At 36.6% G+C, this 15,966-nt stretch overlaps 1 protein-coding gene across 2 annotated transcripts in view; it reads right to left on the reverse strand.

Annotated features, from left to right (window-relative positions):
• HMMR (hyaluronan mediated motility receptor) overlaps nt 1–15,803 on the reverse strand; it is a 39,596-nt gene extending 23,793 nt beyond the window's left edge. The window contains exons 1-9 of one of the 2 annotated variants that reach the window (XM_047864357.1): nt 15,654–15,803; nt 11,513–11,611; nt 10,965–11,044; nt 7,512–7,556; nt 3,972–4,160; nt 2,442–2,528; nt 2,254–2,354; nt 631–705; nt 319–497 (exon numbers count right to left, since the gene is read on the reverse strand). In XM_047864357.1, the coding sequence (XP_047720313.1) occupies nt 319–497; nt 631–705; nt 2,254–2,354; nt 2,442–2,528; nt 3,972–4,160; nt 7,512–7,556; nt 10,965–11,044; nt 11,513–11,611; nt 15,654–15,699 (901 nt within the window). In that variant the 5' untranslated portion in view covers nt 15,700–15,803. Of the gene's footprint in view, nt 1–318; nt 498–630; nt 706–2,253; nt 2,355–2,441; nt 2,529–3,971; nt 4,161–7,511; nt 7,560–10,964; nt 11,045–11,512; nt 11,612–15,653 lie in introns of both variants that reach the window. The other variant, XM_047864272.1, reaches the window with a different exon arrangement.
• Nucleotides 15,804–15,966: the final 163 nt, after the last annotated feature.

The following is a 15,966-nucleotide window of genomic DNA, read 5'->3' on the forward strand; positions in this document are numbered from 1 at the left end:
TGTAAAAAACAAACATTCTCATATGGGAATAGGATTTTAATGTTATTTCCACAATTTTTTAAAAAACTCTTAAATACAGAGAACAAATTGAGGGTTGATGGAGTCGGGGGTTGAAGGAGGGGTGGGGGAGACGGGTGATGGGCATTAAGGAGGGCACTTGGGACAAGCACTGGGTGTTGTATGTAAGTGATAAACCATGGGAATCTACCCCTGAAGCCAAGACTACACTGTATGTTAGCTAACTTGACAATAAAAAAAGTTTGTTTTAATACAGCAGTACAGTCCTTACACACTGTACATGTTACTTATGTTACATACCTTTTTCTTTTTCAAGCAGCTGACACTTAGCATTTAGGTTTTTCACTTGTTTAGAAAGCATAGCAACATTTTCCTCAAGAGATTGCTTAAGGCTTAAAACTTCATAATTCTTCTCTTTCAAATTTTCTTCTAACTGGGCAATATCTAGCTTGTATTTTTCCACTTGATCTGATGCACAACTACAGTAAAACAAATTATTTTGAAGAGCACATAATTTAGGCACAGGGAAAATTAAACTAAAAAGGATGAAAATGATGTTTTCATCACTATTCAACAAAATAAGGTCCAATTTAAAACTACTATTAATATTACCTAATTTCTTCGATGTATTCTAAGAGTTTTTCTGTTTCGGATTTTTCATCAATCTTGTCCTTCTCTATTGAAACACTGAAAAAAATTACATATATGAATACTCACAGTAGTCACACATAATGTTTAATCTGTACCAGATACTGCTGTATCAGACAGGCTATCTCTAGACTCCAAATCCTTAATTCTTATTTTCTGTGACCTCTTAAGTTGACAATTTAGTATACGCAAATAGGAAACTGAAGGTTTTTTTAAAGTGAGAAAGCTTTCCAAATAAATTCTGATAAATTTCATGATGATGAAAATTGCACCTATAACACTCCAAGTGTTAGAAATGATCTTTCTTGTAGACTTCCCAGTCCCCATCCCACCATCACACATACAAAATAGCCTTTGTTCTAGGTTGACTTTTATGCAATTACTTTGGTGTTTACCTCCTCCAAACAACTCAATTTAAAAAATGAGCAAGAAAGTTAAATAGACACCTTACAAAAGGATATATATGAATGGTCAGTGAGCACATACAGTGAAGCTCGGCCTTAGACTAACAAAATTACAAACGAGATACTATTTCCTACCTACTAAAAGGTGGAAATCAAACAGACTGACAATATCAAACCTTGGAGACGTGGAACAGTTGCACCTATCACGCATTGCTAAGTGGGACTGTAAAATGGCTCATACAACCACTCTGGGTTGGTTGGTTTGTTTGTTTTAATAATTTACACATATACTACACTACCCTATGACCCATGTATTCCAATCCTAGATGTTCATTCAGGAGAAATAAAAACTTATGTCCACAAAAAGATATACATAGCGGACTTATTCACACTATCAGAAAACTGGAAACACAAATAATGATCAACAGAGGAATAGTAAACAAATGGAGGTATATTCAGATAGTGGAATACTACTCAGAAATAGAGAACAAATTATAATACAACAGTATAGATGAATCTTAAAATACTATGTTAAACAAGACACACACACACACACACACACACACACACACACACACACACACACACTGATAAACACCTCCCATCCCCACCCTCCAAAGACCAAACTAATTTATATGATGGAAGTCAGAAAGTGGCTTCACGTGTTGGGGGCCTCATAATGGGGAAGAGCAGGGGAGCAGGAAGAGGCAGGAAGGAATTTTCTGAGAGGATGGTAATGTTCTCTGTCTTGTTTGTAGGGTGATTACAGAGGTGTATACAATTGTCAAAAGTCATCAAACTGAATACTTATGGTCTATATATTTTTTGTAGGTAAGTTACAGCTCAATCATAAAAAGGAAGGCTAGGATTATACATTAATCACAGCTTCTTATACCAATATTCCTCAGTTTTGGTCTACCATCTCCATAAGATGATGCTACTACAAAGATGAGGAGGCCTTTCCTCATAATTTGTACAAAAGATGGACAAAAGTAATACATTTATACATCTTTTCAGCATTAAATGGGAGTGATCAGGGCTCAGCTGAAGAAGAGAAATAAGGCAAGCAGGGAGGCAATGAGAGAAGTATGGAGGAAGGTTAAGTCTCAGTAAACAAGAGAGAGGTGAGAGAGGGAAATCAACAGTTACACTTAACAATTTCTCTTTCTTTTTAAGCACTCACAGTTTCCCCTCCAGTTGTGCTATTTTCCCCTGAGACTCCTCAAGATTCTTCTGAGTGACCTGTAGCTTCACCTCCATGCCTTCCTGTTTAGCCATCATACTCTACACAACAAAAATAGGTGTTACGAAGTGGAAGTTGTTCAGGTCCCCAGATCCAGACACAGCAAACTCACCAAAAGTATCACTCACCCTTATCTTTGTTTCTCTCTTGTTTCTAAGTTTCATTAATTCGAGGCTTAGAATTCTCATAGTCTTCTGGTTACTATCTTCAGAAAACTAAGTACAAGAAACATATAAAAACATTTAGATATATTTTCTGTTAGATCTTATATAAAATCACATAAATATTGATTATTCTATTACTGGGACTATTATTTACCTACAACATATTCTGGTAGAGAAAATGCCTTTGATCACACCAGGATTACTGATTTTATGTAATATTGCTACTGTTCTTGTCCTTCTTTTTGATTAATGTGACTTTCTGGCTTATTTTTATTTTACTTTTTCTAAAGATTCTATTTAAAAAAATTTCTTTTAACATTTATTATTTTTGAGAGACAGAGAAAGATGGCACAAGCAGGGGAGAGGCAGAGAGAGACAGATACACAGAATCCAAAGCAGGTTTCAGGCTGTGAGCTGTCAGCACAGAGCCTGATGTGGGGCTTGAACTCACAAACTGTGAGATCATGACCTGAGCAAAGTCAGATGCTTAACTGACTGAGCCATCCAGGCTCAGCTAAAGATTTTATTTTAACTAATCTGTACACACACACACACACACACACACACACACACATGGGGCTTGAACTCACAACCCTGAGATTAAGAGCTACATGCACCACCAAGTGAACCTTCCAGGCACCCTTTTCTGCTTACATTTTAAAGCTCCTTGGGTAGTTACCTACCTCTACATGCTGGAGAGTCCACTGCAAGCCTCCAAAACAAGCTTCTCAGAGAGGATTTTGTAATATGTGCTTGCTTAACAAAATGCATCTAAACTGCCTAGTCTATTTTGAAATATGTAGACTATACAGTTCATCCCAGGCCAACTAAATCAGAATCTCCCTGGATGGGGCCCAGGAATCTGCTTTTTTCCCTAAGCTTGATTCATACGCATCCTTACTCAAAGAGCTCAACACGTTACAGGCTCTGAATAGATGACTGCTATTAAACTGAACAGTGACGTACAGCCTCCTTTTACTTCTGACAAAAGCAAATGACCATGTTATGTCCTTTAAGATCTATTAGTATAATATTATTAATAATACTAATATTAAATAAAATATTTATAAACAGAATATCTATTAAACACATTTAATCCACAAATTTATTCATTTCCCACTTCAATCCCAAAAGGATTTGAAATGGAAGCCTGCTGTCATGTGATTATTTATTTCAGAGAAAGATCTAGTGACTTCTAGACATAAATTCTACAAGTTTTATTAATGCCCTTATTTATTAGGAGTGACTTTGAAGGAGGGTGAGAAAATGTCAGACATTAAAACAAAAAGCAACTTGTTTATCATTTCTTATGTGTCAGATACCATAATAAAAAAGACAATGATAATTCTTCTTGGAAGCAGCTTAACATTTAAGGTACATTTGGTAAAGGAAAAAGGCTAAACTAGAGCCTAAAATTCTCAAGATATAAGAAAAAAAACCTCCAACATGTTTATAACTTATTCAGTTGTAAATATTACCATGAGATTTAAATACCTTTGATTTTAGTAGCTCATTAGTCCTGGTTAATTCAATAAGCTGTTTTTCTAGTGAAGCATTACTTGCAGAGAGAGATGTTTTCTCCCTGACTGCAGCATTTAGCTTAGCCTCTGTCTTCTCTAACTCGGCTTCCAGATCCTGGATCCGCTTATCCTGAGCACCACGTTCCTGCACGAGAACACGAATCTGAACGGAAACAAGGTGATAAGTGAATGATTTACCAATACAATGCCAATGTAACTAGATGCTACTGAAAATAAAACATTCAAATTCTAGAAAAAGCTTTGTGACATGATGTTGTTAAATATTCTGATTTCACTAGCTGTTTGAACATTCATATTTATATGTTTTAAAAATCTGTAAGAACTTAAATCTGTAAGCATTTTAAGAAGAGAGGATTTTAATTGTTGTAAGCTTCCAGGTATAATTAAACTGTTCACTTTTAAGGTATTTCTACCTATAAGAGTTCTTCTTTTCTCTAGTTCTAGTTATATGAACTCAAATTATAGTTTGAAATGCTAACTATCTTTTTTATTTCAAGAAGGCAGAATGGGGCTTCTGTGTAGGATATAGTAAGCACTACAATAGGAGTGATCAGTAAGCCACCACTCTTGTTGCAATTATGAGATCAAAACCAAAACCAAAATCAAAACCACCTATCTGACAACAGAAAATGTGGAAGTCAGGAGACAATGAAATGACTTGTTTAATATAAGGGGGAAAGTACCAATCTAAAATTCTGTTCCCAAGGAAAATATCCTTTAAATTTGAAGGTGACATGACGATGTCTTAGGAGAAAAGGAAAGCTGAGAGGATTTGCCAATAGCCTGCAGAACAAAAGGTACTAAAGGAGTGTGTAGGCTCAACAAAAATGATCCCAGATATTTACAATATTTGCACTTTAAATATAAGGACAGGGGCGCCTGGGTGGCTCAGTCGGTTGAGCATCTGACTTCAGCTCAGGTCACGATCTTGCGGTCCGTGAGTTCGAGTCCCGCGTCAGGCTCTGGGCTGATGGCCCAGAGCCTGGAGCCTGCTTATGATTCTGTGTCTCCCTCTCTCTGTGACCCTCCCCCATTCATGCTCTGTCTCTCTCTGTCTCAAAAATAAATAAATGTTAAAAAAAAATTAAAAAAAAAATAAGGACATAGAAAGACATAATAATGGGTCAGGAAAGATCTACCATGTAAATATTAAACAAAAGAAAGATGGGATGCCCTTATTAATATGATACAAAGTAGATATTTAAGGCAGAAAGTATTATTAGCGATAAAGAAGGAATTTTATAACGGAAAGGTCATTTCAAGAGGAAGATACAATCAAATTTGTTGTGCAACTTTAAGTTCAAAATATACAAAGCAAAATGTATATTGTGTACATTACATAGGTGTATGTATGAGGTGGAAATGAGAAAGTACCTCTTTCTCTAGGTAATAGAATAAACAGACAAAAATATCAGTACAAAACTTTTAAACATACTGAACTGACATATATAAACTGTACCAACAAGTACATATACATTCTTTTCTAGTGCACATAAAACATTTACCAAAATAGATTATTTGTTGGGTACAAAAGCATCGAAACAGCACAGTTGTATTAAGTCACATGAAGTATTTCCTACTCTTTCTTAACTGACTTTGTGTTGATACTAATCTCAGTATTTTAGGCCAAAAATGCTTACCTAAAAATGTATCAAACACCATATGTATATATACGGCTATGAGCTAGATGCTAGCGATTGAATGAGCTTTAAGGTTCCCTACCAGAAGATTCTCTACGCTTATATTACTGGTTTATAAACAACATTTATAGCAAAATATTATAAACTAGAAAAAAGAACACCGAGATTATCTTTACAGGTTTTTGCAGTTAAGGAAGTTTAAGCTTCAAAAAAAGGGTTTGTACACTCAAATGCCTATGTGGCCAAGCAGATAATATAAATAAGTAGAGAGAGCCAGGTGAGGACTGAGGAGCAAATGTGGAGTATAAAGGAGGCAGCCCTGCAAAGCCCTAGCATATTGTTGCCCTGTAGTGGAAAGTGGAAACAGTGTCGTCAGATCGTCTGATTTTGCAACATAAGCCAGAAATCTGAATGTTTTACATGAAATGTTACTTTTAAATATTGATAATTAATTCAAATTAAATAAACAAACAAACAACAAATACTATGGGGCTTAAATAAAAAAGAGCTCTATTTGTTTAAAAAGAAAAAAAAAATCTCTATACTAATGGTGCCTGGGTGGCTTAGTCAGTTAAGCATCTGGCTCTTAATTTCGGCTCAGGTAATGATCTCATGGTTGCAAGATTGAGCCCCACATAGAACTCTTCACTGGCAGTGTGGAGCCTGCTTAGGATTCATTCATTCATTCTCTCTCTCTCTCTCTCTCTCTCTGTCTCTCCCACTCTCTCTGCGCCTCTCAAAAATAAATAAACTTAAAAAAACCTTTCTATTCTAAACGATTAAGAAACTGATGCAAATTATCAGTTCTAATCTTGGCACTGCCACTCACTTACCAGTTAACTGAGACTCAGTTATCACCTCTCTAAGTATTAACCCCTACATTGTAGGCATGTATCCTCAATAAAATGATGGCCAACATAATTAAATACTAAAAGAATCAGAGCAACCAGGGCAGAGATTTGCAAAGCTATCTTGACGTATTCTTGGTCCTAAGCTAACATTTAACTGTAATCACTGGAAAGTTTTAATATGTCATAAGAATATGTACACTAGAAAAAGAGTTGGTCAGCAATGTAAACATGGAAAGAAAACTGCTAGAGAAGCAAAACTGGTAGTGACCATCTTACTCCTGCTTAGGGAAGTAAGTGGACTCTTTAGGTCAGCATTGCTCAGTAGAGACTTCTGCCATGGTGGAAATGTACTGTATAGTATGGGAGCCACTCACTGGAGTGCTTACAGCGCATTTAAAATGTGACTAGTGCAATTGAACTATTGAGTTCTTACTTTTACTTAATTTAAATAAGTCTCAAATGGTGAGTGGCTACCATACTGGACAGGATAGCTCCAGATTTACCCTCCAGCTCCATTTTATCCTTAAATAAGGCATATATAACTTACAGAGCAGAGGATGTGTAAGATTAGCACAACTCTTTCACAATTCAACTAACCTGCTAGGATTTCATGCTAAGAAATTCTCTAGCAAGTCACTGTCTTAACATAAACATTAGCATACAGGAAGAGTGTGCACTGAGTAAATGTAAATATTTGACACACGCATAATTGCAATATAGCAGTATATTAATTTTTAGTGATCAATTTTTTATAGAGTGGGTAATCTTGAATCTGCCCCTAACAAACTTGACACTGTCAGCATACCACACTGACCACCAGGCTCCGAAACTTAGTATCTAATGAAGCTAAGGAATAGTTACCTCGCAGGCACTGGTCTGGACAGATTATCTGCCTTGCTATGCAACTCCCCAAACCGCAACAGAATACCTGTCTCTTAACTCTAAGTCACTCTGCATTTTATAGCACATTTATTTTTCAATTAAGTTGAAAGCATTGCTTACCTCTTTTTCTAGTATCTTCAAATCTTTATCATTCTTTTGAGACTCCTTCTATTTAAAAATCAAAGAACAGAGATAAACAAATTTAAGCACCGCAAATATCACAGCCAAATTTGATTTTTAGCTATAAAAAAAGATTAAAGAGTTCAAATTTTTTTTCTTTCTTTCTCTTTCTTTCTTTCTCTCTCTCTCTCTCTCTCTCTAACTTTACCCCCAAAGTGGAGCTCAAACTCATAATCCCAAGATTAACAGTCACATGTTCTGTTGACTGGGCCAGCCAGGCGCCCTTTTCTTCTTTTCTTGAAAATATAATTGACTTTACTAATTGATTCATGCATCAGGCAGCATCCCATCTAGCAAGTAGAGGGGAGCTGCCTCCCAAACAGTTAATTTTTATTTTAAAAATTTCCTGTGTCTATTAAACATTTTGTAGGAGACTTACCTGGTAAAAGAAGGAATGGATTCTTTAAGTCTTAAAATATTTCAGGTTTAAGTTTTCACCCCCATAGATTATTAGGCTTTTCCTAATAAGTCCAAGGAAAAGAACAGGTGGCGCTTTAAGAATAAAGCTACTGAGCGCTTTCTTTCTAATGTTAAACAGCAATACATTTTGAATATTTAATTATGCTATCCCAGAAAGAAAACAATCTTACAAAGAAAAATCAACTTAAACTCTGATACTCAAAGTAAAAAAATGTGTGTGTGTGTGTGTGTGTATATATACACACACACACACACACAGAAATAAAAATTAAAATGGTATAAGATGATTTAAAAAATTTTTTTAAGTCTATTTATTTATTTTTGAGAGACACAGAGAGCATGAGCCAGGGAGGGGCAGAGAGAGAGGAAGAGAGAGAATCCCAAGCAGGCTCAGCACTGTCAGCGTGGAGACCATAGTGGGGCTCGAAATCATGAAACCACGAGATCGTAATCTGAGCTAACACCGAGAATTGGATGCTTAACCGAATGAGCCTCCCAGGTGCACCAGTAAAAACTTTTTTTTTTTTTTAATGTTTATTTATTTTTGAGACAGAGAGAGACAGAGCATGAACGGGGGAGGGTCACAGAGACAGGGAGACACAGAATCTGAAGCAGGCTCCAGGCTCTGAGCTGTCAGCACAGAGCCCGACGCAGGGCTCGAACTCATGGACCGTGAGATCATGACCTGAGCCAAAGTCAGACGCTTAACCGACCGAGCCACCCAGGCGCCCCAGTAAAAACTGGTTTTAATCTAATTATTGCCTTCATTCAAAATAAGACATATAATTTTGGTCTATGTCTTTTATATCCAACAGCCTTTCTGATACAATGGCCCTAAACTGAGTATCTATCTTTCCCATGTTAAATGGAAGAAAATGGATAAATATATTGAATGCAACCTGTTTTATGTACTTCTAAGTTGGGGAGGGAGGGGGCTACATAACTATCATATTTGTTAATTTCCCACCTGATGGAATTTTCTATCAAGGAAGGCCTATTATTTAGGGGTTTTACACAAACTTGTATGTAATTTAGTTTTCTAAAAGTTATATAATTAATTCAAAATATCAGAACTGTTTCTTCAAGAAATTCAAGTCAAGAGATTTAAATCAGTTTCTTTTTAAATGTTATTTTATTAAAAAAATTTAATTCCAGTACAGTTAACATACAGTGTTCTATTAGTTTCAGGTGTACAATATAGTGATTCAACACTTCCATACATCACCTGGTGCTAATCAGAACCCGTGCATCCTTATTCCCATCTCCTCTTTCACCCATCCCCACCCCACCCTCTTCCTCTCTGGTAACCACTTCCTCTCTGGTAACCATCCTCTTCCTCTCTGGTAACCATCAGTTTGATCTCTATAATTAAGAGTCTGTTTCTGGGATTGGTTTTTTTTTTCCCTTTGCTCATTTTCTTTTTTGTTTCTTAAATTCCATGTATGAATGAAATCATATGGTATCTGTCTTTCTCTGACTTATTTAGCTTAGCATTATATTCTCTAGCGCCATCTATGTAATTGCAAATGGCAAGATTTTATTCTTTTTTATAGCTGAGTAATATTCCAGCGTGTGTGTGTGTGTGTGTGTGTGTGTGTGTGTGTATTTATTTGAATCAATGTGTAAGAAAAGACTGTCTGTATTAGTGCTGCCTAATAAAAATATATCACAAACCACATATGTACTTTTTTAGTAGTTAACTTAAAAAGTAAAAATTTTAGGAGTACCTGGGTGGCTTAGTCGGTTAATCGTCTGACTTTGGCTCAGGTCATGATCTCACAGTTCATGAGTTCGAGCCTCACGTTGGGCTCTGTGCTGACAGCTCAGAGCCTGGAGCCTGCTTCAGCTTCTGTGTCTCCCTCTCTCTCTGCCCCTCCCCGACTCTGTCTCTCTCAAAAATAAATATTAAAAAAATATGTACTTTTAAATAAAAAGTAAAAAATTTTAAAATATATTTTACTGTACCATAAATGTAAAAAAGTATTATTTCAACATGTCATTAGTATGAAATTATTAGTGAGGTATTTTATATGTTTTGTACTAGGTCTATAAACTTTGGTTTGTATTTTACATTTACAGCATATCTCAATTCAGATGCTTAAGTTTCATCAGAAATAGCCATCTATATTTAGATTTCATAAAATGTACAGATTAAAAAGTAGATGCACATTCCAAGTTGTTCCAAAAACATTTAAGTTTTCCAAGAATAGAATCAAGTATCAGTTTTTTTATATATTACTTAAAATTAAATAGTATCAAAAATTTAGCTGTTCACTTTGAAGTGCTCGATAGCCACATGTGGCTAATCACTTCCATACTGGATAATGAAGCCCTATAAAACAAGAAGCTTAGATAATCGCTAAATAAATGAACAAGTCTAAGCCTTGGTTTCCCAACTCTGAATCTTTTCCACATTTAAAAAATCATTCTTTGCAACTCCTTAAGAAAGTACAACTTGCTTTATAAACTAATGGAAACAGTGATAATAAATAGGCTGTTGTACAAGCCGCAACATGAAGTTAAGAATTTAATGTCCCACCACTCCTTGGCAGTCTTTGAATAGCAAATAAATCTCTTTTAGGCATTACAATACTTTTTTCCTTTTTCTTCAATATTTACCCTTCTGCACAAGTAAGCAAACAAAACCAAAACAACTCAAACAATGATAACTAATATATCAAAGCACTGCATACTTTTTAAAGGCTTACTAGGTGTTATAAAATTTATCTAGATAGAGAAATGACTGAGAAGTGGAGACCATTTTGTAATTCTGAACTCCAGACACATTTAAACAATGTATGTAGTAATGATGTAAACATAAATCTTGCTAGAGTCCTAATGATAATATTTTTATTAATTTATAGATTTACTTATAACCTTATACACTTAACCCATTCCAGTCAAATAAAATAACTTTTGGAAATGTTTTCATGATTTAGGTACTAAACCAGCTAGAATATCAGAGTTCCTCACCTTTAATCCCAAAGTCTTAACTTTTCTTGCTGAAGCAGGCAAGGTAATATCTTTGTCAACATTAAGATTTTGTTGAGATTCTAAAATAAAATAAATCGTACAGATTTTAGTTGGCACTTACATGTTTGAAACACAGACAAAACCCAATTTCCAAATTTCTTATTATAATTCTTAGTGAAGTAGTATTAAAGTTAATTTTTTCTGACTGTATATGTCCAAGTAATTAGTTGTACAATAGTGTTTACACATCTAATACTTTTCTGATTTTCCTAATATTCCCTGATGGAAAGTTAAGGTGATTACCAAAAGGGAAACTATGTATCTATGTGAGTGTCTTGCTTAACTTTCCTGGTTACACAACAGTGAAATGATTAAAGCATTAATCTGCAGTTGACTCTTTTGTAAATTCATCAAATAAGAAAATTTAAATATAACTGTAGCTTTGCATTTTTAGAAATACTATAGCATCTTTTAATTTAAATACTGTTACTCATAATTTTACAGCTTATGAGATCATATAACCATTATGTTATTTGGGAATCTGTTACCTTTCTGTTTTTTAAATCTTTGTGATTTCTGAAAAGACACTGGTCCTTTCAATACTTCTGAAGTTGTAACATCATAAGCACCTGGAGATGGTGCACAACCTACAGGAAACATAAAACATTAATTAATGTCTCATCTTATGCTACTTACGATCTTAAGTTAAAAATATGTTATAGTATAATGAGTAATATAAATGTAAAATGCCATTAATAAATTGTTTGTTTTTTCAGGGGTTCCTAGGTGGCTCAGTTGATTGAGCATTTGACTTGAGCTCAGGTCACATAAAGCCCTGCATCAGACTTGTTGCTGTAAGCACAGTGTCCACCTCATATCCTCTCTGCCCCTCTCTCTGTGCCCTCCCCCATTCACGTGCTTTCAAAAATTAAAAAAGAAAAAAACAAAAAAAACCCAATAAAACCTAAACATTAAAATAAATATTTTGTTTTTTCAAATGTAAAAATTTGATATTACAAAACAGGCCTCTTTATGAAGAAAACATCATTATCTTCCCAAATGATCTTTATTTCAATGAGTCAAAGGAACACAGGCAACTGAGCAAAACAGCAAAGACAGTCTTGAAATAAACATCAGGAAAGAACAAGCAACATGGCTTTGTTATTAAGGATTGAATATAAGAAAAAAAGATTTGGAATCAACCCTCCCCAAAAAGAGTCACAGGTAATTACCATCAGATTCTAGAAATGAATAATGATCATTTTATATGTACTCACACAAAGATTCCAATACTGGGAGCTTTTAGATCTAAATGTGGTCAATAAGGGGTTGAGGTAGTAGATTTCCAATCAGGAAAGAGTCTCAAAATGAAGTACAGAATTCAATGGGGCATCTAAGGTAAAGGCAGACTTAGAAACATTAGTCTTGGCTAGCTCAGATCTCTCACACTCCACCAACTGTTTACACCCTGGGGTAAACAGGAGGCTGACAGCGGTTTCCCTAAAATCAGTTTAAGGGTCGCACATCTTAAAGCACCTATGTCACCCATTTGGAATAGGGATCAGCAGAAGCAGCGCAGAACATATCATATTTTAAAGTAACAAGAGACTTCAAAGAAAACTGCCAGCACTGTTGCCCTTTTTGGGGAGGTGGGGATGAGTGTATGCAGAACGTGTGGCTATTCTTTGCTCCCTGCTTTTGTTTTTTTATCTACAAATGTTTGTTTGTTTATTTCTTTATTTATTTAGAGTATGAACAAGTGGGGCAGGGACAGAGAGAGAGGGAGAATCCCAAGCAGCTCTATGTTGTCAGTACTGAGGCTGATGTGGGGCTCAAACTCACCAACTGTGAGATCATGACCCAAGCTGAAACCAGGAGTTTGACGCTTAACCGACTAAGCCACCCAGATGCCCCATAAAAGGTTTTTTTTAAAGCTGTAGGCCCAAGCTGGGGCTTGAACTTACAACCCTGAGATCAAGAGTCACATGCTCTACCAAGTGAGCCAGCAAGATGCCCTGCTCTCTGCTTTTAGGCATGTTTCTGTGGCAAAGTGTGAGAAGCACTGGTCTAGACTTGTCAGAGCAGCCAGAAGATAAAATGTTGTTGAATTCTTGTATTCTGGTTCATCATTAGGTCTACACTCTCAAAAGGGGATATGGGCCAGCGAAAGATCAGATGGCGTACAGTGACTAAGCAGCATCACGTGAGTTGAGAACAATTAAAATCACACTTAACAAAAACTTCCCTAAAGAGCAAAGAAATCCCATTTGATACTTATGGGGATTTAGATTCAAGAACTAGGTTGAAATCCAGGCTTTGTGAGACTGTAGTATGTGCTATTTTCATGCTCTGGGTCTTTTCCTTACTAACGCTTAAATGTACGACATCACAGATACATATGACTTGCTAGAAATGTGGGGAGAGGGGACATTAGACAAACGGGATGGGATATCCTGGGAGATAACACAAGCTTTCTGGCACAACTTCTATTTTGATCAACAATAATCGGAAGCTAACACAGGCAGTCAATACTTGTAAACAAACCAAACATTTTATGTATTACATTAAATAAATGCTTCAAACTTCCAGATCTCTTTATTTTCTATTTCTTCCACCTCGAATGGACAGCCCACCTTCCAGTTTGCCTGGCTAACTCTCACTTACCTTTCAGATCTCAGCCTCTTCCAGTTTTCTCTGAATCCCCAAATCAGGTTGGAAACCTCCCTCCATAGCAGCCTGTGAATAGTGTTCTTATCAAAGAACTTGACACTTTTGTAATGGCTTTTAATACACTTATCCATCTCCCAAATCAGATAATGTACTTATTCATCTTGCAAGTTAGATAAAATTGGTTGAAGTTAGAAACTCTCTTGATCATGCCTGTATCCCCAGTATTTGGCTCAGGGTTGAGTTTGGCAGTATGGTGAAGAAAACATTGAAAGTCACTGGGGATGTCAGAATGGGAATAGAGTTTTGTAATTCCTCCAATCAGGCCTCAAATCCAGCCTTGTATGCCAATCAATAGACATTACTATGTGCCAAGTACTTTCAGTCATAGGGGAAAGATGTGAACATTACACTCTCTGATTTTCTAATCTAGCTTTAAGACCCCTGGAAAGTTATTTTTATTCAAGGCTGAATTCCCCAGTTGTGAAACTGGAATAAAAGTATCTACCTCATAGTTGTTGGGGTTACTGGAGTAATAAGAGAAATCACTACAGTGCTCACATATGCACAAAGCATCAAATAAATGATAACTATTATTACTCCTGAAACTGTGAATCTGAAATATTGTAACACTGGTAAAGACAATTTAATCTATTATAAAGAAAATAAAATTCTCCTTAAAAGACACACTGCTGAGAGAATTTAGAGAAGGTTCTTTGAATATCCAGGAAATATACATGCCCTGAATCTCTTAATTTAGAAAATATGCTTGTGCTGATCCATTTGTCACTTGGCTTTTGTTTGTGAACAAAGTGATTCTTATTTCCACTTGCATGTTGGCTCGCAAGTTAAAGATGTAACAAATGATCATTAAAAAGTGTGTATTACTGGAGAGCTGGGTGGCTCAGCCAGACTCTGCAAGCCCTGCATCAGACTCTGAGCTGACAGCACAGAGCCTGCTTCAGATCCTGTCTCTCTCTCTGCCCTCCCTTGTTTGTGTGTTTCTCTCAAAAATAAACTAAAAAAAACATTAAAAATATGTATTATGATGGGTAACGGATAAATCAGGGGCTTTGATGTTCAGCCCTCCCCCTCACTTGCTGCTCAGTACAGTTACAAAACTCCTCCATTTCTTCAAGTGTACAATGAGGACAGTATCAGTACCTTTCTCACCTGGCTGTTGGAAAGAGTAAACCAGACCGAAGAGGGAAGACCTTAGCACAGTCCCTGCACACAGTTTGTGTCTACTGAATGAGTGCCTCACCAACCACATCTGAGTCTTACGGTTATTGTGCTTATGCCCTACAGTGGTTAAGAGCACAGGATGGATTCATGGAGGCCGGGTTTCATGTCCTAGTTCTTCTAGTTTGGTTGTGTAACGCTGAGCAAATCTAAGTCTCAGTATTTTTGTCAATAAAATATTGAATAACAGGATGACCTCTCAGGAATGTTGGACAATTAAAGAAGAATTAACTGTAAATACTTAGCATGGTACTGTTGATATTACCTGTTACTACTTCATTAATGTTCTCAGTAAGCGCAGCTACCATAATTTTACCCAAAAACTGCCATTCCCAATCAGCATTCTTGTATTCCTGAGTGGAATATCTACAAGAAATCCACAAGTTCATACGAAAAAGCAGTGGTCAATTATTTATTTTTTTTTTAAATAAGTGAGGCCTTCTGGGCTTGACCACCAAATACCTACCAAATAGCTTCCTTATCCCCATCCCCTCCCCTCTGCTTTAGTTTCTCCACAGACTAATTGTTTATTAGCTCTACTGTCCATTTGAATGCAAGCTACTTGGGCAGGGACTTTGCTTCATTCGCTGCTGTATCCTTCTCACTCTGAATAGTGCTAGGCATGTAGTAAATGCTTCGTATAGATCCCAGAAAAACTAGTCAGTTGAAGGAGACCCATCCTAGCCCTAAAATCGCCTATTTGCCTCTGATGAAGGGAACCGAGAGGGGCAAGGTGCGTGACACCATATCCCATCCCCCAGCTCCTTTCCCTGTACGCACCAGAAGGGTCATTGAATCGTTTCAGGGGCGCCTTGGGAAAGGACATGTTGACGACCAGCTCCACAAACCGAAGGTCACTAGCGGTCCTCGGCAACTTCCCGCTGCCTTACAGCCTACTCGCTCCAAATTCAAATCTCCCCGCTTATTCCCCGCCCACCTTCACGTCAGCAGGTTCGAAAACCAAAACCCTGGGCACACCAATCCAGGACGGGAACAGCTAAAGAGCATGCGCACCTGGCCTCGCAGCACGTAATTAGCGGTGCCGTGAGTTCCGGTTACTAGCCAATAGGAGACTATTACTGTCTCCTCCCTT

Source organism: Prionailurus viverrinus, chromosome A1, assembly GCF_022837055.1.
Source record: "Prionailurus viverrinus isolate Anna chromosome A1, UM_Priviv_1.0, whole genome shotgun sequence".
Lineage (NCBI taxonomy): Eukaryota > Metazoa > Chordata > Mammalia > Carnivora > Felidae > Prionailurus > Prionailurus viverrinus.